Here is a 26629-nt window from a genome sequence, read left to right on the forward strand (position 1 = left end):
TGAGCCCTTTCAATATCAAATGGGGGTGGCTGAGGGTCCAATTTAAGTATGTCAGGGAGAAGTTTCTGAAGAAAGGTGATACTATCCATCCCCTCCAGACCCTCAGCAGTGCCCAAGTGGTGAAGATTGTTTCTCTAAGATCTGTTTTCTAAGTCATCCTGTTTTTCTTCCAGTTTGTCTAGTCTAAGCTTTAAGGGGGCAGTTTCTACTTTAATTTCACTGCTTTCAATGGCAATCTTTTGTAGCTGATTTTCCAAGTGAGCAATTGGGGATTTTACATCACATACATCTTTAGAGAGGCCATGAATATGTTTTGAGATCGAAATCCAGTCAGTCTGTGAGGAAATCTTTCAGTGTCACAATGTCCTAGGCTAGGTTCTGCTATGGCCTTGAGGATCTCCCCCGTTCATCTGCTTAGGTGATTCAGGCTTGGGTCTTTTGTTGCCCCTCATTTTTTCATTGGAATCCATATTCAACAGTTTGAAGTTTATCCAGAGGATCAATGTAAAATTTTATGGCAGAAATGTATTGCCAATTTGCTAGGAAAGTAATTATTAGAGAAGAATTGATATGTGGTGAGTGAGGTGGTCTGGGACTAGACAACCATCTTCCTCATGAGTACCATGCGACCTCCCCTGTCTGAATCTGAAAGTGTTAGAAAACCTTAAATTTAAGAATTAGAGGATTTTAAAAATTTAATTTTAATTGAATAGTAGGTTACCTGAGAGACTCATGCACTGGGTTTTTGTGGTTTTTTTTGTACTTGGTGTTGAAGAAAAGAGTCCTAAAGGAATACGCTTAAAACTCTTTGCTTAAAACTCTTTGTGTCATGGGTCTAAATAGTTCTGTTCCTTTTGTTTTTTAATCTGTTTAGAGTCTCTTCAATTTACAAAGGCTCATTTTCATGATTTGAGCCAAATAAATAGTGCCCTCACCAACAAGGTGAGGGGACATGGGACGCTGGCCAGTGCCTCTTCTTTTGTAATCCTGTAAGGGCAGGATTCCATGGTGCGGGCTGTTATGGTGACCTCTGACAGGTTTCAGAGTAACAGCCGTGTTAATCTGTATTCGCAAAAAGAAAAGGAGTACTTGTGGCACCTTAGAGACTAACCAATTTATTTGGGCATAAGCTTTCGTGAGCTACAGCTCACTTCATCAGACCTCTGAAGTGCACTTTGCCACTGAGCTCTAATGGCCTCCACCTGCTCTCATTGAAATCAATGGGACACTTTCCATCCTGTGTGCAAGCACGTATTGGGGGCAGGGGGACTGCACTGCGGAAAATGTGTTACACTTTTATAGATGTAGTAAAGGTCAATGGTGAGCATTCTGCCTGCAGCTCACTTCATGGTAATATGGCTTCCTGGCTTTTGCCTGCTTAATAAGCAAAACATAGCCCTGGTAAAGTCACTGCAATTGCAGGGTCTTATGTCAGGCCTGAATTTGGCCCATTGCCTCCAGCCATCACCACTCATGTGGTACAAATCCTTCCTTACCTCTCAGTGTAGCTCAGACACCATATGTCTTAATTTGTCCCTTTTTGAATTCAAAACCATGACTGCTGGATGTGCAACCATACACACAATGCAAGGCAGTGCCACAAATTCTATAGTATACTCCAGTGGGTCCAGATAGCGACCTGTTTTCAAAACATATGCACAACTGCATTTGATGTCACTGTAGCGGAAGCCCAGAAAATGGTGCTTTCTGCAGGATAACAAGGTACCTTTTCAAAGGGTGTGGATTTAGCTGCATGACCTCAGTTAATATCAGGAGTTACATCGCTAAGTCCCAATGTGCTTTAAAACGTTAACCAAAGACCTTGAGAATTAGAAGCAAAATGGAAAGCTGCTTAGCCATTCATTTAAGCCAGAGGTGTCTGTAAACTATTTTCTTACAAGCTATTTTTTTTTGCTTGAGTTTTAGTGAATTTAAGCTGCAGCAGGAGTATTTGTATCTTCTTGATTTACAATTCTAATAGATTTTTAGTATTGCAACAAAAAGCCTTCTGCCAGGTGATACATACCTGAACCAGCCATGAAAGTTTTTGTTGTGTCTTAATTTCTCCAATATCAGAGTCTAATCATCAGAAAAATGTCACACACTGTAATGGAGTTAAAAAAAAAGTAACATAATTCCTCCAGGGTGAGTTTACATGTTATTTGAAGAGATGAAATTTTGGAGGCCATCTTGAGGAACCTTAGTGATTGGAGAAATGTATGTCCTGTGAGTAATTTAATATGCTTCTAATGTCATGCTTTAAAGTAATAGGGCCAAATCCTCACCTGGAGATCTAGCTCATGAGGTATATCTATGGTAGCTTCAACAAACCCAAGCTAGTGACCCACTGACCACCCTCACCCTGTGGCCTGGCCTGTCGTGAGATATAGCATTTGATCTTTTGGGACCGATATTTTTATTCAGGGTGGTGTATATCACATACAAAGTTTAACTGGACTTTTAAAATATCAATTTGGCAGATGCATTCAGTACTGGACAGGTTTATTTGACTCTATTAGGGGCTTTTCTTAAGGACAGAATGGATTCTTATACTATAGTTAGGAATTCAATCTAAGTACTTATTGATTTCTCACTTATCAGGTAAGTTCAAGCATTGCTTATCAGAGTTTTCACATACAGTGACATAGCCCTGATGAATAGTTCAAGTTTTAAATGGCCTCCCTCTCCTTTGCGGCATTGCTGAATACATTGTTTCTTTTCTGCATCACAGGAAGAATGCCAGAACTATATCCGTGTGCTCCTCGTTGGCGGTGACCGGCTCTTCACCTGCGGAACCAATGCTTTCACTCCTGTTTGCACCAATCGGACGGTATGAGTAAACAAATTGATCCCACATGTTCACAGAAATGATGACTATTGCCACTGTGAAACAAAACCGCTGCTATGGGGCTGTGCAGATTGGTAATGGGATATTTCACTTCTAGATTGTTAGCTCAAATACAGCACTAGTCAGTAACTGAAAGTAATCATCTCTCTGATCAGTTGCCTGTGTAAAATGTTGAGATCTCCACAGTGAACAAGCTTCCACATCACAAAAATCACCACCGTATTTGACTTTATTTAGTCCTCTTGTTGGCAGAAAGAGACTGAATCAGCTTTCAAGGCCGAACGCCTCTTATCTGTATAGAGGTACCTTTCAAGTTAGGGATGAGGCAGATTTGCATAGGGAAATTTGCCCTGCTGCTGCTGCTGCCTGCGCTGTGCGTAATCAGAGTAGTTCACACTATAGGGTTGTCAATCTAACAACATTCAATATAAGCAATAAATGTGCATACATTCAAAATTACAAGAAATGAGACAGCTGTAACTGCAATATGCAAATCAAATAAAGATTGGTCAATTAAAAAACTAGACTTCAGGGCCTTGGCCTAAAATCTAAATACCTTTTATTCGCTTTTTTCATATGCTTTTCAAACTTGCCAGAACAATTTCAGATACATGCAGCATGTCTTTAAAAATAAAATAAATTTTTAAAAGGTGTTGTAACTGCCATGTTTGCAGAAGATCAAAAGGGTTTAGTAATTTTTTTCAGCAAGAAAATACTGAGCAAATGCAGTTTTTTGTATTCCAGAACACGTTCACAAGCATGACTGTGATGTGTACTGAACCTTTCCAAATTCATCTTCGGGTTTTGGGAACAAACATGTAACCCTCCTTTCTTCCCTGGGTTACTTGGGATCAGGCAACACTCACCTGTGTGCCTGATGTTGTTGACATTATAGGAGATTCTGAGTATCCCAGTGGTGATGCTGGATAAGTGGGAATCCTCTATCCACCCTCTGCTGTGGTCCCTTTACTCCTAAAGGAAGTTAAAATTGGTGGTGCCTCCACCTGGCTGGCTCCTGTACACACTCAATGGTGTGCCTTGGGAACCTCCAGGAATAAACCCCTTCAAATAGTAATAATAATAACCCGTGGCATGGGTCTAACTCAAATACCAATTATAAATTATATTAAGTATACATCCAATATACTTAAATTAGAGCTAACACTCATTTACTTAACAACTTAAAGAAACAGGGTATAACAGGCTAAGATTAAATGTCACTACTGATTTAAATCCACAGGGGGGGAAGTTGAATAAAATCAATTAACAAATATAGTATACAGTACCATTTACCCCACCCCGGAGTGTACACTCCTCTGGATTTCAGAGTCCGAGACACTTGCGTGGACGCACTGAAGATCTGAAGCTGAAGACAGCGCTCTGTGGGTTCTGTGTATCAGACCAGCCACGGCAACAAACTGCACAACCCCAATGAAGGCTGGAGCTGTCTCCACCAAATGACAGCAGCTCTGGGTCCTGGTTCAATGGGAAGATCACTCTGCCTCTCCTCAGACTCAGTCTCTCTGCAGTGCCCCTTCCCGGGCAAGTACTTTCTCCATTAACAGTGGGGGTTACTCACAGTCTTTCACTGCAGGCCCAGCTCAGTCAGCTCTAGGCACAGCAACAGCCTCTGCCCTGGCTGTAGTGAAGCCACCAACAGCCTCTGATCAAAGCCCCTGCAGACTCTCAGCAGCAGCTCCTGGTATGGACAGAGCTCCACAGCAGCCACCTCACGCCTCTTCCCAAACTGGAGTCTACCACCTGCTCTCCCTGCCGGAGGAAGTCTCTCTTTCTCTTTCTCTCTCTCTCTCTCTCTCTCTCTCTCTAAGGCTAGATTGCTGCACACAGGTTTTTCCCCTGGAACACTCCAAATAAAGTTCAGAGGCCCCTCTAGTAAAGGGTGCCTACGAAACAGATATGATAAGATACAGACATTTAAATATCTTCGTAGAGAGAAAAGAGATTTTAGCATGATTTCAAAGTGTGGTTATGATAAAACCATGAAACTGACATCCCCTTTTTATTTAAGTGATTTTGTTGAATGTTTTCTTGGAATTTTATGCCTCAATATATTTCACAATATAGCAATACACAAGAGATGAGATACACAGCCAAATTTCAAATGTATTACGTTTAACAGGGTGTCCAAAATCCACCTTTGCGTGCATAAATCAGGATTTAAGTACATAAAATGGAGGGTCACAAAAACTTGGTGTGTGCATCCCATTGTGTAAAATTTGGATATCTAATGAATGTCATTGTGGGCCAAAAAAAGTAAAGAAAGGCTGATGCAGCTATGTACAGATAGATTTAGCTAAGATGATAATATATATGACGCTGATTTCTGATTGGTGTCAGCAACAAACCTCCAAATTTTTGGAAATGTTATTCTGCTATTTTTAACACAGACACAATTTATGGATTTAAAAGATGTCAACAAGAAAATTATTGATTAAGGATAGATCAAAGGGAGAGATAGAGAGAGAATGCATCAAGGATTAATTAAAATTAGAATAAACATCAAAATAGCAAAAAGAAAAGGAGTATGTGGCACCTTAGAGACTAACAAATTTATCTGAGCATAAGCTTTCGTGCGCTACAACTCACTTCACTGCACTCACTAAATGTATCCGATGAAGTGAGCTGTAGCTCACGAAAGCTTATGCTCAAATAAATTTGTTAGTCTCTAAAGTGCCACAAGTACTCCTTTTCTTTTTGCGAATACAGACTAACATGGTTTCTACTCTGAAACGTATCAAAATAGCACTGGCTGGAATATGGTGACCTTTTATTGGTGTTTTGTTTTGTTTGTTTAAGTATAATTCTTAATTAATTAATGTAAATGTTTTCCTCACTGTGTTTCTTTGAATCTGGAAGATAAAAAGACCAGAAGGGCATTATATTTCTAACATGGGCCTGGAAAAAAGGTGTTAAAGAAGTGTGCTTGGCACTGTGTTATGGTAACATGAGACATTTTCTGAGCTTATGGTATTTTTCTTCACTGATGGTGTGGTTTGTCTCATCTTGTAATGCTTATGTAATTTTTTTTGTCTTTTCCAGTTAAGCAACCTGACAGAGATACATGATCAGATCAGTGGCATGGCTCGCTGTCCTTACAGTCCCCAACACAATTCCACAGCTCTTCTCACTTCCAGTGGGGAGTTATATGCTGCTACAGCCATGGATTTCCCAGGAAGGGATCCTGCCATTTATCGCAGTCTGGGGGCTCTTCCTCCTCTCCGCACTGCACAATACAATTCCAAGTGGCTCAATGGTAAGTATTGACAAGCCTCAGTGCTTTTGTTTTTGTTGTACCCCATTTTCCCCTTATCTACATTCTTCAAAGCCTGTCCTTTGAGTATGCATGGTTTTGAAATGCTTTTTACTTTAAAAATTGTTTCAAAGCTTTCCAGTCTTTGGAATGTGACACAAAGCAAAGTCCATACATAATGTAGATAACTGTACCTTGATGCAGGACTTTGTGGGTCATAATTTTAAAGGGGTCAACCTGTCTCTGATTTATGCACATACAACAGTGTGTACAATATTTGTGACCTACTTGCATATAGTGACAGAACAAGGAGTAATGGTTGACAGAACAGGGAGTAATGGTCTCAAGTTGCAGTGGGGGAGGTTTAGGTTGGATATTAGGAAAAACTTTTTCACTAGAAAGATGGTGAAGCACTGGAATGGGTTACCTAGGGAGGTGGTGGAATCTCCTTCCTTTGAGGTTTTTAAGGTCAGGCTTGACAAAGCCCTGGCTGGGATGGTTTAGTTGGGAATTGGTCCTTCTTTGAGCAGGGTGTTGGACTAGATGACTCCCTGAGGTCCCTTCCAACCCTGAGATTCTATGATATGCAATCAGTATGCACACAAATGATTATGCTTCCATTCCAGCAAAACACTTAGGCAGAGGATGGCCACTCATTCATCCCCAGAATATCGGACATTCCAGTACTTCTGGGAATGGCATGGGCCTACCCTCACCTGTGTGACTCCATCCACACCAGTGTGACGTCACTCCACATGGGAGCTGCCCTTTTGAAGAGTGCACCAGCAGGGGCAGGGCAATGCACTCTTCAAAATGGCACCTCCACATCTGGAGCTGGACAAAATCGTGGCCGGTTTTTGTCTCAGTACTGGATAGGAGACAAACCTTAGAAAAGCAGAACTGTCCAACTTAAAACCAGACAAATGGCCTGCCTACTTAGGCACATGATTAACTTTAAGCATGTGAGTAGTCCCATTAGCTTCAAGGCCTATATGTGCAAGATGTATAAGAGAAAATATAAATGCCATATTTTGAAATTTCAGCCCCAAAGGGACATTGTGCATCAGGGTAGAAATAATTCTTACTTTAAAGAGTTGACATTGTTCTTTTAATTAACTGATCCTTGTAAAGTAAAACTGAACAAATTATATAAATGGGAGAATGCTTTGTTTAACTGTTGGTTCACTTTTCATACTTTCCACTCTTTAAGTCATGATGTATGAGTTCTGGGTGCTTATCCAAACCACTTTGGTCTCGAAATCTAGATGTAGGAGCACTGGATGTATGATATTCTCAGTATACCAGGTAAATGAGGCAGTAGCAAAGTATGCATGTTTTCTGTAATAAATTTATATGAAACTTGCTTGATGAAAATATTTATGAAAAGTATTGTTACTGCCTCTGAGTCTCTGTATGCCACTTTTAACATCTCTGTACTGATGCTTTTTACAAAGATTAGTTCTGAAAATAACCGGAGTCTCGGTCTGCCATTCAGCATACTGGCCTAAAAATTATATTTCAGTAAATATTTGTTTTGGTTATTAAATACTTAAATGTTTTTCCATTGCTCTGTGTGATTTTTACAATAGTTTAAAAATGTATCTGTTAAATTATCATAGAGGCATCTATAATGAACTGACCAAAGACTCGTACAATTTTACTCTTGTAGCAAGTAATACACAGAAGGAATCAGAGAAGGGTGAAAATGCCTAAGAACTATTTTCTGTGCTTATGCAGATATGAAACAGCCAAGTAGACCTTATTTGAACCATTAAACCATTTCTCATGCATAGACCTGGCAAACTTCCCACTGTGTGAGCAGTCCAACAGTTTGAAAGCCAAATTTTAGTCTAGAGTGAATGTTTACAGCAGTTACAAATACATGAAAATAGATATAGAGAAGACCTTTAAGTCTAGAGACTTTCTGACAGCACTATACTTCTGTGTATGTGTTTAATGTTTAAATTATTGTGAGATGAAACATAAATATAGCAGCAGTTTGCAGAAATGTAGAAACTTGATCATAAACAACATATACATGTCTGTACTGGCAGACATAGAGATAAACTGTGTAGTGTTTCTCAGGTGTGCTTACATAGGAATGCTCAGTCTGCCAACTGTAGTAGCCTGTCTTGATGTTCTTCTCTTGAATAGTTGGAAAAGCAGAAGCAAAAAGTAAACAATTAGAATAAATTGAATGCTTCTGGCTCTCTTGGTATGGCCTTGTCTTGACAAGCAAAAAGGGTGTGTTTTTCAATTATGTTTGCTTAATTGAGTTAGTTTAACAGGATTGATGGAAAATCTCATTAAGCTACAGACTAACAAATTTGAAGCTGTTTATAGCTTAAAGAGGAAGACTAGACTACAATATGGCCAACTACTGCAGCTAATAAATTCACTTTCCTAGGAAATTTTACTTTGTCACAAATGATAATCAGCTGATAAGGACTTCCTGCTGGGAGAATCAGTTAAATGGTTGCTTTCACGAGGCTTTCACAATCTATTCATTTATTTAAAAAAAAAAGTTTCAAGTGTTTCTAAAAAAAAAGTCCCCTGTAATGTAATATAATTGCAAATATCTACGAAACCCTCCTTGGGGCTTGTCTATGCTAGGAAGATGCATCTTGTTATAACTTGTGTCAAGTAACACAACACTGACCACAATTCTGCAATCAGGTGCACTTGTTTAAGTCTCGAAATGTGTGTGTTCCCCTGCGAATTTTCTCAAGTGTAAAGTTAAGCACATGCATAAGTTTTTACAGGTTCAGGAACCTAGGGTTAACCATGACTAGTTGACATGATTTTAAATATGACAGCACTTGTATAAAATGTGTTGAACATTTTGTATTACCGTGTGTGTTAGCACATATAGCCCAATGAATTTTCCCAGAGCAGACAAGCCTTTAGAGAAAGCCTGGGAAAATTAATGAGCTTTGCAATATGCCCTCAATGTCAGCAGGTTTCAGAATATAAAGTGTGAAAGATATGCATGGTATGATTCTGATCTCATTTTACATCAGTGTAAATAAAGCAACTCCATTGACATTCATAGTTATAGCAGTGCAAAATTGGCATGAGAGGAGAGACAGGCCCTCTGTGTGTGTGTGATACTCTCATTTACTCAGTATTTATCTACATACCTAAGGTGTTACAACTACTCACTTAACTAGGACGCCACTGTGGCAAAAAAAATATCCTTATTACCAGGCTTTCATGTTAACCGTATACAGTCTGTATTGTATCCAAAGGACAAAATAAAATCTGTTCCCTAAAATTATACCCGTTAATCAGATTGACTTTATTAACATTTTCTCTACTAACTAGCTTCAACTCTACCTATTAACTCTCTGTTGAGGCCCACACTTCAGCATCAAAGCTTTTATCTGTTTGGATTTAAGTCTTATCATCAGAACACAGATTTTAGCTTTAAGAAAAAATATAAGAATTATAATTAGGGTTTGTTGAAAGCAAATCTAATAAAAAGTTGGAAGCAAAGTTTTACCTAACTGAGGTGAGGGGAGGGAGGTGGGAGCACCTTAGGGAGCATCAAGTGTCAAGGTACTGGTAAATTCATCTTGTGTTATGTCTATCTGCCTGCCCACACATAACTCAGCCAGTAAATCACACTAGCTTTGCAGCACTGGAGCACAGTGGAGACTTTCAGTTCCTACAATGAGAGAGTGGAATGTATCTACAGCAAGAAAACTATGGCAGTCTGACTAATTGGAAAGGAGGCTTCCTATCAAATATTAGTTATGCAACAGTTGTATAGAGTTACTACACTTTTATTGTGTGTGCATGCACGTTCACATATGTGTGAACCAGCAGCATTGCAGTAGGAAAAGATTTCTCTGGTGCCTGATGGTTCAGACATGGACGAGATACTTTTATCTAACATGGTGGATTTGCTGCTCTGCAGATCATGATGGGTCTTTGCTGTGAGATCTTGCCAATATCCTAAAATTCAGTTGGCTGGGCTAGAATCATAGAATCATAGACTTTAAGGTCAGAAGGGACCATTATGATCGTCTAGTCCGACCTCCTGCACAACGCAGGCCACAGAATCTCACCCACCCACTCCTGTAACAAACCTCTAACCTATGTCTGAGCTACTGAAGTCCTCAAATCGTGGTTTAAAGACTTCAAGATGTAGAGAATCCTCCAGCAAGTGACCGGTGCCCCACGCTGCAAAGGAAGGCAAAACCCCCCCCGGGCCTCTGCCAATCTGCCCTGGAGGAAAATTCCTTCCCAACCTCAAATATGGTGGAGAGCTAAACCCTGAGCATGTGGGCAAGACTCACCAGCCAGACACCCAGGAAAGAATTCTCTGTAGTAACTCAGATCCCACCCCATCTAACATCCCACCACAGGCCACTGGGCATACCTACCGCTAATAGTTGAAGATCAATTAATTGCCAAAATTAGGCTATCCCATCATATCATCCCTTCCATAAACGTATCAAGCTTAGTCTTGAAGCCAGTTATGTCTTTTGCCTCCACTGCTTCCCTTGGAAGGCTGTTCCAGAACTTTACTCCTCTGATGGTTAGAAACCTTCATCTAATTTCAAGTCTAAACTTCCTGATGGTCAGTTTATATCCATTTTTTCTTGTGTCCACATTGGTACTGAGCTTAAATAATTCTTCTCCCTCCGTGGTATTTATCCCTCTGATATATTTACAGAGAGCAATCATATCTCCCCTCAGCCTTCTTTTGGTTAGGCTAAACAAGCCAAGCTCTTTGAATTTCCTTTCATAAGACAGGTTTTCCATTCCTCGGATCATTCTAATAGCCCTTCTCTGTACCTGTTCCAGTTTGAATTCATCCTCATGGCAGACCAGAACTGCACACAATATTCCATATGAGGTCTCACCAATGCCTTGTATAATGGTACTAACACCTCCTTATCTCTACTGGAAATACCTCACCTGATGCATCCCAAGACTGCATTAGGTTTTTTGACGGCCATATCACATTGGCGGCTCATAGTGATCCTGTGATCAACCAATACTCCGAGGTCCTTCTCCTCCTCTGTTACTTCCCAGTGATGCGTACCCAGTTTATAACAGAAATTTTTGTTATTAATCCCTAAATGCATGACCTTGAACTTTTCACTATTAAATTACATCCTATTACTCTAGTTTACAAGGTCATCCAGATCTTCCTGTATGATATCCCGGTCCTTCTCTGTATTGGCAATACCTCCCAGCTTTGTGTCATCCGCAAACTTTATTAGCACATTCCCACTTTTTGTGCCAAGGTCAGTAATAAAAAGATTAAATAAGATTGGTCCCAAAACCGATCCTTGAGGAACTCCACTAGTAACTGCTTCCAGCCCGACAATTCACCTTTCAGTGTGAAGCGCTGTCGTCTCCCCTTTAACCAGTTCCTTATCCACCTTTCAATTTTCATATTGATCCCCGTCTTTTCCAATTTAGCTAATAATTCCCCATGTGGAACCGTATCAAATGCATTACTGAAATCAAGGTAAATTAGATCCACTGCATTTGCTTTGTCTAAAAAATCTGTTACCTTCTCAAAGAAGGAGATCAGGTTGGTTTGACACGATCTACCTTTTGTAAAACGCTGTTATATTTTGTTCCAATTACCATTGATCTCAATGTCCTTAACTACTTTCTCCTTCAAATTTTTTTTCCAACTCTGAGATGCTTGTTCATCTAGCTTGTCTACAACTCCTGCCTATGAATTTTTTCTCCTTTCTTGGGATGCAGGCTTTTGATAGTTTCTGCAACTTTGACTTGAAGTAATTCCAGGTCTCCTCTGCCTTTAGATCCACAAGTTCTTCAGTCCAATCCACTTCCCTAACTAATTTCCTTAATTTTTTTAAAGTTAGCTCTTTTGAAATCAAAAACTCTAGTCACAGATCTATATTTGTTTATCCTTCCATTTAGTTTGAACTGAATTAGCTCATGATCACTTGAACCAAGGTTGTCCCCTACAACTATTTCTTCTATGAGATACTCACTACTCACCAAAACCAAATCTAAAATGGCATCCCCGCTTGTTGGTTCAGCAACTAGTTGGTGAAGGAATCCATCAGCTATCGCATCCAGGAAAATCTGACCCCTATTATTATTACTAGCACTTGTCCTCCAGTCTATATCTGAGAAGTTAAAGTCTCCCATGATCACACAATTCCCATTAGTATTTACTTCATTAAAAACATTAGAGAGGTCTCTATCCATATCCAGATCGGATCCTGGCCGTCTACAGCACACCCCAAGCACTATCCCAGGGGAGGCTCTCATACCTTTCTTCCCTAATGTGATTTTTGCCCAGATAGACTCTGTCTTATCCATTCCATTACTTCTTATTTCTTTACAGTCTACCTCATCATGGATATACAATGCTACTCCACCACCACCTTTGCCTTTATTTCTGTCTTTCCTAAACAGGAAATAAGATAACTGTAGAGGGGTGGACCTCATTCCTTTTAATGGTTAGTTGGCTTTTTTCTGAACAAATTCAGAGGTTTGAGAAGCCTCCAGTCAGGCTGAAGAGAGCTGCCTGCATTGGCATGTCACATATTTGAGCAGAATACCTTTACCACTCCCTCTTACTTACTGTGGAGGTTCTTGACATTGGAAGATCTGTAGTTCCATCATGGAAAAAATCCTTCACCTAATTTTCAATTTCAAAGGTCCTGCTGTCAATGGGGCTGCTGAAAGTACAGTGAGAAGGGAAAATATAGTTTCTCCTATGTTGAGGATGTGGCAGACTGGATCCTATATTCTATGATGAGATTACGTCTATTGGAATTCCAAATACCAAGAAAGGGAATAAGTATAAGAGGAGTGTCCATCTCTACATCTGTCTTCCCATTCATTAGAGTATTGCTACAGATGTGTATATTTGTTACCAGTCTCCTTGCATAGGAGATTTGATGGGTTTCAAAATAACCCAGCTAGAGGGAACACCCAGGTATGCAAATTTTCTATCATGTTTACAAAGCATCATTATTCACAGTCCTTCTATGTCGGCGGAAGGAAAAGAAATCTTCTGATTTAATTTAGAGCTACACTTGGTATAATGACATGGCTATGTTGAGTCTAGGTGACATCAGCAGATGAATGTGTGGCACAGTAACTTTTCTTTGATACTGTTATGAAATAAAATAATAGAAACATTGACATTTTGTTTATCACACATCTAGCCTAAGTTATAGACACTTTGTTTAATTTAAAATAAACATCCACAAAATGTTTTTTTTAAATATCCAGTCATTCAGTTCTTCATTTATTAGGCTTCCTCTCCAGAACATAAAGTTGGTAATAACCTTGATACTCGTGCCTTTTAGGGAGCTTGTAGACTGGTAGAGAACTTTACAAAAACTTTAAGAAATTCAGCAAATGGTATAATATAATACCTTGTAACCCTTGTGGTTTCCAGACCCAGGTGAGTTGTTCATAGTATGTCTCTTCAATCATTGTCTCAGCGGCAGTGGGAATTACACCCCCAGCTCAAAGTGAAAACAATACCACCAGTCTTTCCTTTCGAAAAAAAGCAATGTAATAAAGAGTGTGTTGCTAATCTGCAGCTGGTGTGCTGCTTAAATATAACACAAAGCCTTATCACATTCAGGCTGGCCTACAATAATGTGCTCCTAATGGGCTTGCCTTGAAACTGATCACAGGGCATGTCTACACTTACTGGTAGATTGGCTCTGCTGCAATGGATGCAGCAAGTGCCGGTTTAGTGGATCTGATGAAGACACGCTAAATCAATGGGAAAACGCTCTCCCATCGATTTGTGTACTCCAGCTCCCCAAGAAGCATAAGGGAAGTCGACAGGAGATGCTCTCCCATCGACAAGCACAGTGTAGCCACTGCACTAAGTGGATCTAACTACGTCAACTTCAGTTACATTTTTCACATAACTGAAGTTGCATAAGTTAGACCGATTTACCACGGTAGTGTAGACCAGCCCAGGTGCAATAGAAGTAGAACTTATGCTTGCTTGCCTTTTAGAATAGAAGCAAAAGAGCTGGTTATGGTTGCCCTCCACAGACTGCACTGGGTTCCAATATGACAGGGGTTCTCAAACTGGGGGTCGGGACCCTTCAGGGGGTCGCGAGGTCACGAGCTGTCAGCCTCCACCCCAAACCCCACTTTGTCTCCAGCTTTTATAATGGTGTTATATATATTAAAAAGTGTTTTTAATTTACAAGGTGGGGGTCGCACTCAGAGGGTTGCTATGTGAAAGGGGTCATTAGTACAAAAGTTTGAGAACTACTGAAATATGACAAAGGATTTCAGGCAGAATTTTAATATTAATATATAAACTCCATTATCTAGGTCTTACATACCTATGGAATTCCTCTCCTGCCCAACATCTACAGTCAGTAGGGACATTTCTCTTTCAGTTTTCCTCCCAGACAGGTTCTGCACATATACCTCATTATCATGCTGTAACGTCTGCCTGTACATTTGGCAAAGAAGGGGGCAAAAAGGTCAAAGATAAGTCATGTTTTAAATGCCTGCTAACTCTCCCTTTCCACTCTATCATTTTGTGTAACATTGGGAACTGAGCCCTTATTTTGGTTAAGTGGTTCACCTTTGGCAACAATCAGTTTCTCCTGTGCCAGGCTCCTTTGCCTTTTGTGATTATGTATTTGGGTTGCTTGGTTCTCTTTGACTAGTTCAAAATACATTGTACTTGTTTTTATGACACTGAGACATGATAGGTGCCATTTCAATGTTTTAAATAAGTAAACAAATCTATTCCAAGTGTCTAGCTACATTGTCAGTAGACAGACAAATGACAGTTAATAAGTGATCTGATATACTGTGCAGCTCCCAAAAGGCACAAAACCATAATGCACATTGAATCATAGAATCATAGAATCATAGAATATCAGGGTTGGAAGGGACCCCAGAAGGTCATCTAGTCCAACCCCCTGCTCAAAGCAGGACCAATTCCCAGTTAAATCATCCCAGCCAGGGCTTTGTCAAGCCTGACCTTAAAAACCTCTAAGGAAGGAGATTCTACCACCTCCCTAGGTAACGCATTCCAGTGTTTCACCACCCTCTTAGTGAAAAAGTTTTTCCTAATATCCAATCTAAACCTCCCCCACTGCAACTTGAGACCATTACTCCTCGTTCTGTCATCTGCTACCATTGAGAACAGTCTAGAGCCATCCTCTTTGGAACCCCCTTTCAGGTAGTTGAAAGCAGCTATCAAATCCCCCCTCATTCTTCTCTTCTGCAGACTAAACAATCCCAGCTCCCTCAGCCTCTCCTCATAACTCATGTGTTCCAGTCCCCTAATCATTTTTGTTGCCCTTCGCTGGACTCTCTCCAATTTATCCACATCCTTCTTGAAGTGTGGGGCCCAAAACTGGACACAGTACTCCAGATGAGGCCTCACCAATGTCGAATAGAGGGGAACGATCACGTCCCTCGATCTGCTCGCTATGCCCCTACTTATACATCCCAAAATGTCATTGGCCTTCTTGGCAACAAGGGCACACTGCTGACTCATATCCAGCTTCTCGTCCACTGTCACCCCTAGGTCCTTTTCTGCAGAACTGCTGCCTAGCCATTCGGTCCCTAGTCTGTAGCTGTGCATTGGGTTCTTCCGTCCTAAGTGCAGGACCCTGCACTTATCCTTATTGAACCTCATCAGATTCCTTTTGGCCCAATCTTCCAATTGGTCTAGGTCCTTCTGTATCCTATCCCTCCCCTCCAGCGTATCTACCACTCCTCCCAGTTTAGTATCATCCGCAAATTTGCTGAGAGTGCAATCCACACCATCCTCCAGATCATTTATGAAGATATTGAATAAAACCGGCCCCAGGACCGACCCTTGGGGCACTCCACTTGATACCGGCTGCCAACTAGACATGGAGCCATTGATCACTACCCGTTGAGCCCGACAATTTAGCCAGCTTTCTACCCACCTTATAGTGCATTCATCCAGCCCATACTTCCTTAACTTGCTGACAAGAATACTATGGGAGACCGTGTCAAAAGCTTTGCTAAAGTCAAGAAACAATACATCCACTGCTTTCCCTTCATCCACAGAACCAGTAATCTCATCATAAAAGGCGATTAGATTAGTCAGGCATGACCTTCCCTTGGTGAATCCATGCTGGCTGTTCCTGATCACTTTCCTCTCATGCAAGTGCTTCAGGATTGATTCTTTGAGGACCTGCTCCATGATTTTACCAGGGACTGAGGTGAGGCTGACTGGCCTGTAGTTCCCAGGATCTTCCTTCTTCCCTTTTTTAAAGATTGGCACTACATTAGCCTTTTTCCAGTCATCCGGGACTTCCCCGGTTCGCCACGAGTTTTCAAAGATAATGGCCAGTGGCTCTGCAATCACAGCCGCCAATTCCTTCAGCACTCTCGGATGCAACTCATCCGGCCCCATGGACTTGTGCACGTCCAGCTTTTCTAAATAGTCCCTAACCGCCTCTATCTCCACAGAGGGCTGGCCATCTCTTCCGCATTTTGTGATGCCCAGCGCAGCAGTCTGGGAGCTGACCTTGTTAGTGAAAACAGAGGCATTGGAAAACAGAAAACATTGGAGAGACTTCCAGCTGTGAAAAGTACAGGAGGGTTTGGCTTGTTCTGCTCTGTTGGCAGACAAAATATTGTGGCATTTCCATACCACTATGTACATTTGCTGCATTAAATATATATACGTATTTGGTTTGGGAGACTTGTGCAAGACTCTTAAAATAGTTATTTTGAGATCCTTGTTGGCATATCTAACATGAGAAGCTTCTCTAACTAGAATAAATACCTTCAATGTTTCTAAGCTGCTGTTGGTAAAAATTCCCCAGTGGTGTACTGAGGAGAGGTGTACAATATATAGTACAGGTCTTAACCTGCTATAATTATTGTTTGGCAGTGTTCTCTACATTCTGGAAATAACTGGTATTGCAATTTGGACATGTGGGGAGAAAATATGAGCTAAGAGCAAAGATTAATCCTTTCATTCATGCTGATAAATATTAATGTATATGGTTATAATAATTCAAGATCATCCTTCAGTTTTTAATAAAAAGGACAATGTTACCTAAACAAATATTTTCTTACCAAGAAGTAGTCTATATAATTCAGGAACACAGTATTCTTGGGGTTATTGCAATTTTTACTCTTGCTTACAGATCTCAGATCTGAGGACAAATATACAAAGCATCCTGCATATACTGCCAGTTGTCAATGGTTTTGCAAAAAGACTAATTATTTCTGTTTGGTTATATCATCTTCTTTTTTTTGTTTTGGTAAGTAAAATGTAGTTTTTACTACTGGCAATGTGCATTTTTTTTCTTTTAGAATTTGGCAGAAAACTGTAAAAGAAAATGCAAATGGCATTCTACCCATATTGTAAAACATGCATGGCTATCAAAAATCCCCACAGTTATTTCTTTGTTCACATCTTGTCACTTGTAAGATCCCAGCTACAAAAGAGATAAAAGGATAATCACTTGAGCAGTAGAGAGCTTATTATACAGACTTAAGCATTTTTGATTCTGTGCAGTTTAGGGTCAACAGACTACTCAGTATATTATAATATTGTAGATTTCCAAGGCTAACTTCTTCTGGATTTATTACCTGTTTTCAAAAGTTGAAATAAAATGTATTTTAAAAATAGAAACTTATAATCCTACTTACTATATGGTCCATCAGTAGCACACTTTCAGTGCTGCCGTTTGGGAAAACACAAATAGCAGAGATGAGCTAATGGCCCCAAATCTTGATGTCATTATGTCAGTGGCAAATCTCCCATGACTTGAATGTGACTGGGATCAGGTTCACCATTTTCTAAACTATGGGTACTTCTGGACAAAGGTCTTTGTGCATGGTCTGGAGCCATGTTTAAGGTCCATTAATGGGGAAGCTTGGCTGTGTGATGCCTAGTGATGCATCCAAGGGGGTTTTTCTATTTGTTTATTTTCATGAGCACCAAAATTCACCACTTGAAGACAAAATTGTTAAAAAGATCACAGATTAGGGAATATATCCTATCCATTACTCCATACTTTATTACTGATGGGATTAATTTACAATACATGCAGTGTTAATTTCATTTTTAGTATTTGCATGACAATAGCACCTAGGGTCTTCAGGTTAGACCCCCAATGTGCTAGGCACTGTACAAACTCATAGTGAGAGACAATGCTTTTCCTGAAGACCTTCTGATCTAACTATACAAAGGGGACAAAGATTGGGAGGGAAACAGAGGTATAGAGAGGTCAAGTGATTTGCCCAAGGTCACACAGAAGGTCAGTAAACTCAAGTATCCTGGCTCCCAGACCTTTATTCTGTTCAATAGGGCATATTTCCAACCCCACTGCTAGAGGTCTGCAGGAGGGAAACTTCATTACTCCTATGTGCTGTAAGATTCTTAGAAGAGAAACCACTTTCCTCTTGTGGTTATTAGCTGCACTGGAGTAGGGTTCCATCTGAGTAATTGCATCAACCACCTGGGGGCTGTCATGAATCTAAATAAGTGGATTTATTTATTTATTTGTTTGCACACATGTGTTAAGCATCCAGTAGTTCCCATTGACTTCAATGGGAGCTGCTGGATACTAAGCACTTTTGAAAGTCAGGTCAGTTATTAAGGTACTGAACTATGGATTTCAGAGCCTAGCTTTAGAAATTCCATATTTTACAATTTTGTTCTGGGTCTCTGGCAGTCATTTGTGGTCTGATTTTTCAAAGATGCAGTGCACCTTCATTGCCCACTAGCTTAAATGTGAGCTGGGGTTGCTCAGCACTACAGAAAACCAGCCAATTAATACTGTACACTTAGCTCACCATAGCAGATGATTAGCAACATTTAAACTTCAGAAGTTAACTTTGAGATTGCATTTTAATCATCAAAATTGTAGAATCATAGAAATATAGGGCTGGATGGGACCTTGAGAGGTCATCTAGGTCAGCCCTCTGGTGCTGAGGCAGGACCAAGTGAGCCTACATACACCATCTCTGACCGGTGTTTGTCTAATCTCCAATAATGGGGATCCCGCAGCCTCCCTTGGAAGCCTATTCCAGTGCTAACTATCCTAATAGTTAGGAAGTTTTTGCTAATATCTAACCTAAATCTTCCCTGCTGCAGATTAAGCCCATTGCTTCTTGTCCTACTTTCAGTGGGCATGGAGAACAATTGATCTCTTTCCTCTTTAGAATAACCCATAACATGTTTGAAGACTGTTATCAGGTCCCCACCTCAGTCTTCTTTTCTCAAGACTAACCATGCCCAGTTATTTTTTTACCTTTTCTCATAGGTCAGGTTTTGTAAACCTTTTATCATTTTTGTTGCTGTCCTTTGGACTCTCTCCACTGTATTCAGATCCTTCCTAAAGTGTAGCGCCCGGAATTAGACATGCTACTGCAGCTGAGGCCTCACCAGTGCAGTGCAGGGGGGACAATTACCTCCCATGTTTTACAACCCAGAATAATATTAGCCTTTTTAGCAACTGCATCACATTGTTGGCTCATATTCAATTTGTGATCAACTATGTCCCCTGGGATCCTTTTCAGCAGTACTACCACCTAGCCAAGTATTCTGATTTTTGTATGTATTTGTACATTTGATTTATCCTCCTAAGTACAGTATTTTGCACTTGTCTTTATTAAGTTTAATCTTGTTGATTTCAGATCAATTCTCCAATTTGCCAAAGTTTTGTAAATCCTAATCATGCCCCCAAGCTTGATGACATCCACAGATTTTATAAGGACTTTCCACTCCATTATCCAAGTCATTAATGGAAATATTGAATAGTACAGACCCAGGATTGATCCCCTGCATGACTGTACTCAATATAGTGCCCATATTTAGAAAAGGGAAGAAAGAGAACCCGGGGAACTACAGACCGGTCAGCCTCACTGCAGTCCCTGGCAAAATCATGGAGCAGGTCCTCTAGGAATCCATTTTGAAGCACTTTGAGGAGAGGAACGTAATCAGGAATAGTCAACATGGATTCACCAAGGGCAAGTCATGCCTGACCAACCTGATTGCCTTTTATGTTGAGGTAACTAGCACTGTGGATATGGGGAAAGCAGCGGATGTGATATATCTTGACTGTAGCAAAGCTTTTGATACAGTCTCCCACAGTATTCTTGCCAACAAGTTAAAAAAGTATGGATTGGATGAATGGATTATAAGGTGGATAGAAAGCTGGCTAGATTGTCAGGCTCAAATGGGTAGTGATCAACGGCTTGATATCTAGTTAGCAGCTGGTATCAAGCAGAGTACTCCCAGGGGTCGCTCCTGGGGCCAAGTTTTTTCAACATCTTTATTAATTATCTGGATCAGCAAGTTCGCAGATGACACTAAGCTGGGGGAGAAATAGATACGCTGGAGGATAGGGATAGGGTCCAGAGTGACCTAGACAAATTGGAGGATTGGGCCAAAAGAAATCTGATGAGGTTCAACAAGGACAAGTGCAGAGTCCTGCACTTAGTAAGGAAGAATCCCATGCACCGCTACAGGCTGGGGACCGACTGGTTAAGCATCAGTTCTGCAGAAAAGGACCTGGGGATTACAGTGGACGAAAAGCTGGATATGAGTCAACAGTGTGCCCTTGTTGCCAAGAAGACCAACAGCATATTGGGCTGTATTAGTAGGAGCATTGCCAGCAGATCGAGGGAAGTGATTATTCCCCTCTATTCCGCACTGGTGAGGCCACATCTGGAATATTGTGTCCAGTTTTGGTCCCTCCACTACAGAAGGGATGTGGACAAATTGGAGAGAGTCCAGCGGAGGACAACAAAAATGATTAGGGGGCTGGGGCACATGACCTATGAGGAGAGGCTGAGGGAACTGGGGTTATTTAGTCTACAGAAGAGAAGAGTGAGGGGAGATTTGATAGCAGCCTTCAACTACCTGTAGGCTGTTTTCAGTGGTAGCAGATGAAAGAAAAAGGAGCAGAGGTCTCAAGTTGCAGTGGGGGAGGTCGAGGTTGGATGGAAACACTATTTCATTGGGAGGGTGGTGAAACACTGGAGTGGGTTACCTAGGGAGGTGGTGGAATCTCCATCCTTAGAAGTTTTTAAGGCCCAGCTTGACAAAGCCCTGGCTGGGATGATTTAGTTGGAGTTGGTCCTGCTTTGAGCAGGGGATTGGACTAGATGACCTCCTGAGGTCTCTTCCAACCCTAATATTCTATGATTCTATGATTCTAATATGTCCTCCCAGTCTGACATCAAACCATTGATAACTGTTGTTTATGTAGTCTTTCAACCAGCTGTGCACCCGCCATATTGTAAATTCATCTTGATCACACTTCGCTAGTTTGCTTATGAGAATGATGTGGGACTTTTCGAAAAGCCTTACTAAAATCTAGATATATCATGTCTACTCATTTCCCCCATCCACTAGGCCTATAATCCTGTCAAAGAAGGAAATTAGGTTGGTTTGGAATGATTTGTTCCTTACAAATCCATTTTGGCTGTTATGTATAACCTCATTATACCCTAGGTGCTTACAAATGTATTGCTTAATAATTTGTTTCATTATCTTTCCAGGTATAAAGTTAGGCTGACTAGTCTATAATTCCTTGGGTACTCTTTTTCCCCTTTTAAATATAGGTACTAAGTTTGACCTTCTCCAGTCCTCTGGGACCTTGCCTATCCTCCATGAGTTCTCGAAGATAATTGCTCATGGTTCCGAGATTGCTTCAGCTAGTTCCTTATTTTTCAGGCCCTGCTCACTTTAATACAGCTAATTTATCTAAATATTCTTTAACTCCCCCCCACCCCCATTTTGGCTTATGTTCCTTTCCCCTTGTTAATATTGCAGTAAGTATCTTTTTAGTGAAGATGGAAGCAAAATAGGCATTAAACACCTCAGCTTTGTTGATGTCATCAGTTTTTAGCTCTCCTTCCTTGGTAAGCAGAGGACCTACATTTTCCTTCATCTTTTGCTATCTCCCAATGTATTTAAAGAACTTCTTATTGTCTTTTATGTCAGTTGCTAGATGTAACTCATTTTGTGTCTTAGCCTTTCTGATTTTGTCCCTGCACGTTTATGCAATTCTTTTGTCTTCCTCCTTAGCAATATGTCCATGTTTCCACTTTTTATAGGATTCCTTTTTTATTTTCAGGTGATTAAATAGCTCCTGATGGAGCCATGCTGACCACTTACTATTCTTCCTATCTTTCCTTCACATTAGGTTAGTTTGCAGTTGTGCCTTTAATTCTATTTCCTGAAGAAACTGCCAGCTCTCCTGTACTCCTTTCTCCCTTAGATTTTCTTCCCATGGGACTTTACCTACTAGTTCTGTGAGTTTGTTAATTTCTGCTATTTTATAAGTCTGCTTTCCCTTTTTTCTGCTGCTCTCACTCCTTTCTTTCCTTAGAATCATGAAATCTATAATTTCATGATCATTTTTATCCAAATTGCTATCAGATTAGTAACCAATTCCTTCCTGTTGGTCAGAATCAAGTCTAAAATGTCTGTCCCTCTGATTACTTCTTCCACTTTCTGAAACAAAAAGTTGTCCTCAATACATTCCAAGAACTTATTGGAGATGTTGTATTTTGCCATATTACTTCTCCAACAGATATCTGGGTAGCTAAAGTCCCCCAGTGCTACCAGGTCTTGTGTTTTGGATATTTCTATTATTTGTCGTAGAAATGCCTCATCTACTCCCTCTTCCTGATTTGGTGGTCTATAGTAGACCCCCCTACCATAATGTCAGCCCCCGCCCCCTTAACTGCTTTTTTCCTTATCCAGAGATTTTCTAATGGTCTGACTCTCACATCTATCTGGATTTCATAACAAGTGTATATATTCCTGCTCTAATACAACATCTCCTTCCCCCCCACACCCCATCCTTCCTGAAGAAGCTATAACCCTTTATGTAATATTCCAGTCATGAGATTTATCCCACTACATTTCTGTAGTGCCAATGAAGTTATAATATAGTTTGTGGACTAAACAGGACCAATTTTTCCTGTTTATTCCCCATACTCCTTGCATTTGTGTTTAGACATCTACAATATTGAGATTATCCCTCTTGTTGCTCCTGTGACCCTATTCTAATTTTCCATTCCCTTCACCCCCCTCAACATTTAGCTCTCTGTTAAGGTCACCTACCTTTGGCTTTTGTGATCTGCGCCATTTGAACCCAGTTTAAAGCCATTATTGTTAGGTTGAGAGAGAGAAAGAGAGATGGTTCTCAGCATACCTAGAATTGTGAGTCACCTTATTACCCCCCTGCCTCCCTCATGAGGAAGACTTTCTTGTGCTTAACTGACTGTCAGCTCTTTGACACCACCAGCCTGTTACCTACCCAAACACTCTCTCCTGGGTTCTGCCAGACCTTACTTTGCTTTACAGGTTAACACTAGGTAGATCCCAAGGCCCTCTGAAGTGTTGTTCTGTAGTGTTCAGCCCCTTATGCATTGTGCAATCACAAATACCAGGCCTGCTGTTCCCAGCAGAAGAGTGTATGCAGCACCTTGTATGATTCAACACAGGATCAGCAACTTGCTTAATATCACAGCGTTTAAATATATTTATAGCGATTAAAAGGATAAGTGTATTACCAAAGATGCAAGGTTCAAGTGAGTGAGTAAGGATATTGGAATCAAAACATTAATATAAAAGAAAATCATCATACGCTTTCGAGAGACTAAACTTAACTATCAGGTTAACCTCCTGTCTAATGAAGTTTCTCTCATCCAAAGCCTTTTACAGTATCTTCAACCAAGATCAGCTGAGATCTTGTTTTCCTAAATGTAAACACACTGTTAGTTTACTTCCTAAGTGCAGGATACAGGGTGCCTTCTTTGCCTTTCACTTATATCTCCAAAATTCATTGTCTGTACTCAGTCAAGATGATGACATCTGGCTTATTTTCCTATGTGCTGCTTCTCTGTTGAGTTCACATCTTTCTCTTGGCTTTGTAAGCTAGCACAATGAATATCTATTTGCATGCAATGCTTAATTTACATCTTGACAGAAAAAGTTTGTCAACTCTGCATTGACTTTAAAACATTTTCAGTATATATATATATATATATATATATATATATATATATATATATATATATATAAACACACATATCTCCTTACATAGTATCTGTATGTACATTTCACTATGATATTACTGTCCAGTGTGACCTTGCTTTCATTTAAGACCTCACATAACGTTATCTTGGGAACCAGAGGGTACATACCAGAATCACAACATTACTGTCGCCCCCTTGTCAGTTGGCATTAGGGGTTCTTGGGTCAAAGTATGCTAAGATGCTCTTGGTTAGGTGGATCCCATCTATTCTCAGCAGTCCTCCTTCCCAGAATAGCACTCCATGGTTGAGGAAGCCAAAGCCCTCCTGTGGACACTATCTTCACAGCCGTGCATTCATCTGCAGGATGTGCGTGTCCCTACCTGGGCCCTTACCCTCAATGGGAGGATGGAGGAGAACACCTCCTGCAACCCCTGCACCCTGCACCTTTCTCCCAGAGCTCTATAGTCACTGCTGATCTGTCCAGGGCCATACCTGGCAGTATCGTTAGTGCCCACCTGGATGAGCAGCATGTGGTAGTGGTCAGAGGGATGATAAGCCTCAGCTACCTTTCTGTAACATGTTGGATGTGGGCTCCTGGCAGGCAGTATGCCTCCCAGCACATCACATGAGGTTGGCATGCCTCCGTCCCCCTCAGAAGGGATTTCCTGACTACTACCATTCTACATATCTTCTATTGCACAGCATGGTGGCTGTGAGTGTCCTAACCTTGTTGGTTGGGGGCAAGTGGTGCCTGCTCCTCACCTCCTGTAGCCAGTACAGCATGTCAGTCCTTGACCTTGGACAGGGAACCTGGGTGGAGAGTGGAGCGCCATCTACCGCCTGTGGTGGCCAGCAGTGAGTCTCCTCCCCACAGACCCAGAGCTGCTGTACTCACCTGTAGTTGGCCGGCATCCTCCATCCCACAGATACTTTTCATACTGGGTGGTTCCCCCCTGCAGGGTTTCCTTTGGCCAGGGACATTCAGGCTGCATTCCCAGCAAGTCAAGACCAGGACCTGGTAGACGCCTGTCCAGCCAAGGCCCACACAGAGGAGGGGGCAGAGGGGGACCTAGCAGAGATGGTGGCAAAATACCATTTTCTTCTCATTGCCGGTTCTTCCTTGTAGAGTACCTACAAGTTAAGTGGAGGGAGGTGTGACCCCCTGACCCCCTGGGGTAGAGTCTGGACTATGGGACTCTCTGGATCATAGTACCTCTCATATTGCTCTGCTAGTGACAATCAGCCCCCTCAGACTTCACTCTTAGACATCCATTAGTATGTGAAGGCACACCCAAAGTTTCATGAAAGCTCTCACGGCTTCCATGAACTATACATAGAGAAATCCCCCCAGCCCCAGCCTTGCACCCCAGAAATGTACCATCTTATACTGCTCAAGACCTTCCCTTGAACAATGCAAGCTCATTAATTTGTTTGCCACTTTGTCAAAGTATAGCGGACATGCACCAACCTTTGTAATCTGAGCAAATTCCCTAAGGACTTAAGACAAATTCATTGGTAAAGATAAAACATTAAAATAAGTTTAACTATAAAAAGGTAGATTTTAAGTGATTATAAGTGTTAGGCATAGAGGTCAGAGTTGATTATATGAGAAATAAAAGGTAAAATCACAGTCTAAATCCTAAATTTTATCAAACTAAGCAAGATTTGAATCAAGCAGTTTTTCTCACACCACTAGGCATTGTGAGCAGTTCACAGTTCTTAATACACAGGCTGAATTCCCTGCTCAGGCTGGGACCAATCTCCCCAGTTCAAAGTCTTTTCTTCCAAATGGTCTTATTGCCTTAAGAATAGGTGGGGGAGGAGAGAGGTGGATTCATGATGCCACTGCCCCTTATTTTATACTCTCAGTTCATGTGCCTGGAAAAATACTGAATCCAATATGGAGTCAAGCATCACATGTCCTGATACGTTGCTGAGTTACGGAGTTAAGTAATCCCCATTGTTAGAGCTTGAGCAACTGTCTCTTATTGAATTGTAGATCTACTGTTTACAGTTCTCTTTCTGGTCAATGGCTAGGTGTGGGTCAGTGCCTTTGTTGCCACTGGAGAGCTAGCTGTAGGCATCTCCCAGACTCACAATATATTTCAATAACAACATGGAGCAAAATCTCATAACTCCATATACAATGATGATATAAAAACGAGGAGTCCTGTTGGCACCTTAGAGACTAACAAATTTATTTGGGCATAAGCTTTCTACCCACCTGGGGAAGTGAATAAACAGATTGACAGAGCCAGAAGGGTACCCAGAAGTCACCTACTATAGGACAGGCCCAACAAAGAAAGTAACAGAACATGACTAGCTGTCGCATACAGCTCCCAGCTAAAACTTCTCCAGTGCATCATCAAGGATCTACAACCTATCCTGAAGGATGATTCCTCACTCTCACAGACTTTGAGAGGCAGGCCAGTCCTCGCTTACAGACAGCCCCCCAACCTGAAGCAAATACTCACCAGCAACTACAGACCACAAAACAAAAACAGTAGCCCAGGAACCAA

The 26629-nt window shown here is 41.0% G+C and overlaps 1 protein-coding gene across 4 annotated transcripts in view; it reads left to right on the forward strand.

The window, feature by feature from the left end:
* The window catches only part of SEMA5A (semaphorin 5A), a 655298-nt gene that overhangs the window by 395552 nt on the left and 233117 nt on the right, over window positions 1-26629 (forward strand). For all 4 annotated transcript variants that reach the window (XM_073332372.1, XM_073332370.1, XM_073332373.1 and 1 more), the window contains exons 6-7: window positions 2732-2830; window positions 5909-6122. In XM_073332372.1, coding sequence (XP_073188473.1) covers window positions 2732-2830; window positions 5909-6122 — 313 coding nt within the window. The remainder of the gene's footprint in view (window positions 1-2731; window positions 2831-5908; window positions 6123-26629) is intronic.

Source organism: Lepidochelys kempii, chromosome 2 (assembly GCF_965140265.1).
Source record: "Lepidochelys kempii isolate rLepKem1 chromosome 2, rLepKem1.hap2, whole genome shotgun sequence".
Lineage (NCBI taxonomy): Eukaryota > Metazoa > Chordata > Testudines > Cheloniidae > Lepidochelys > Lepidochelys kempii.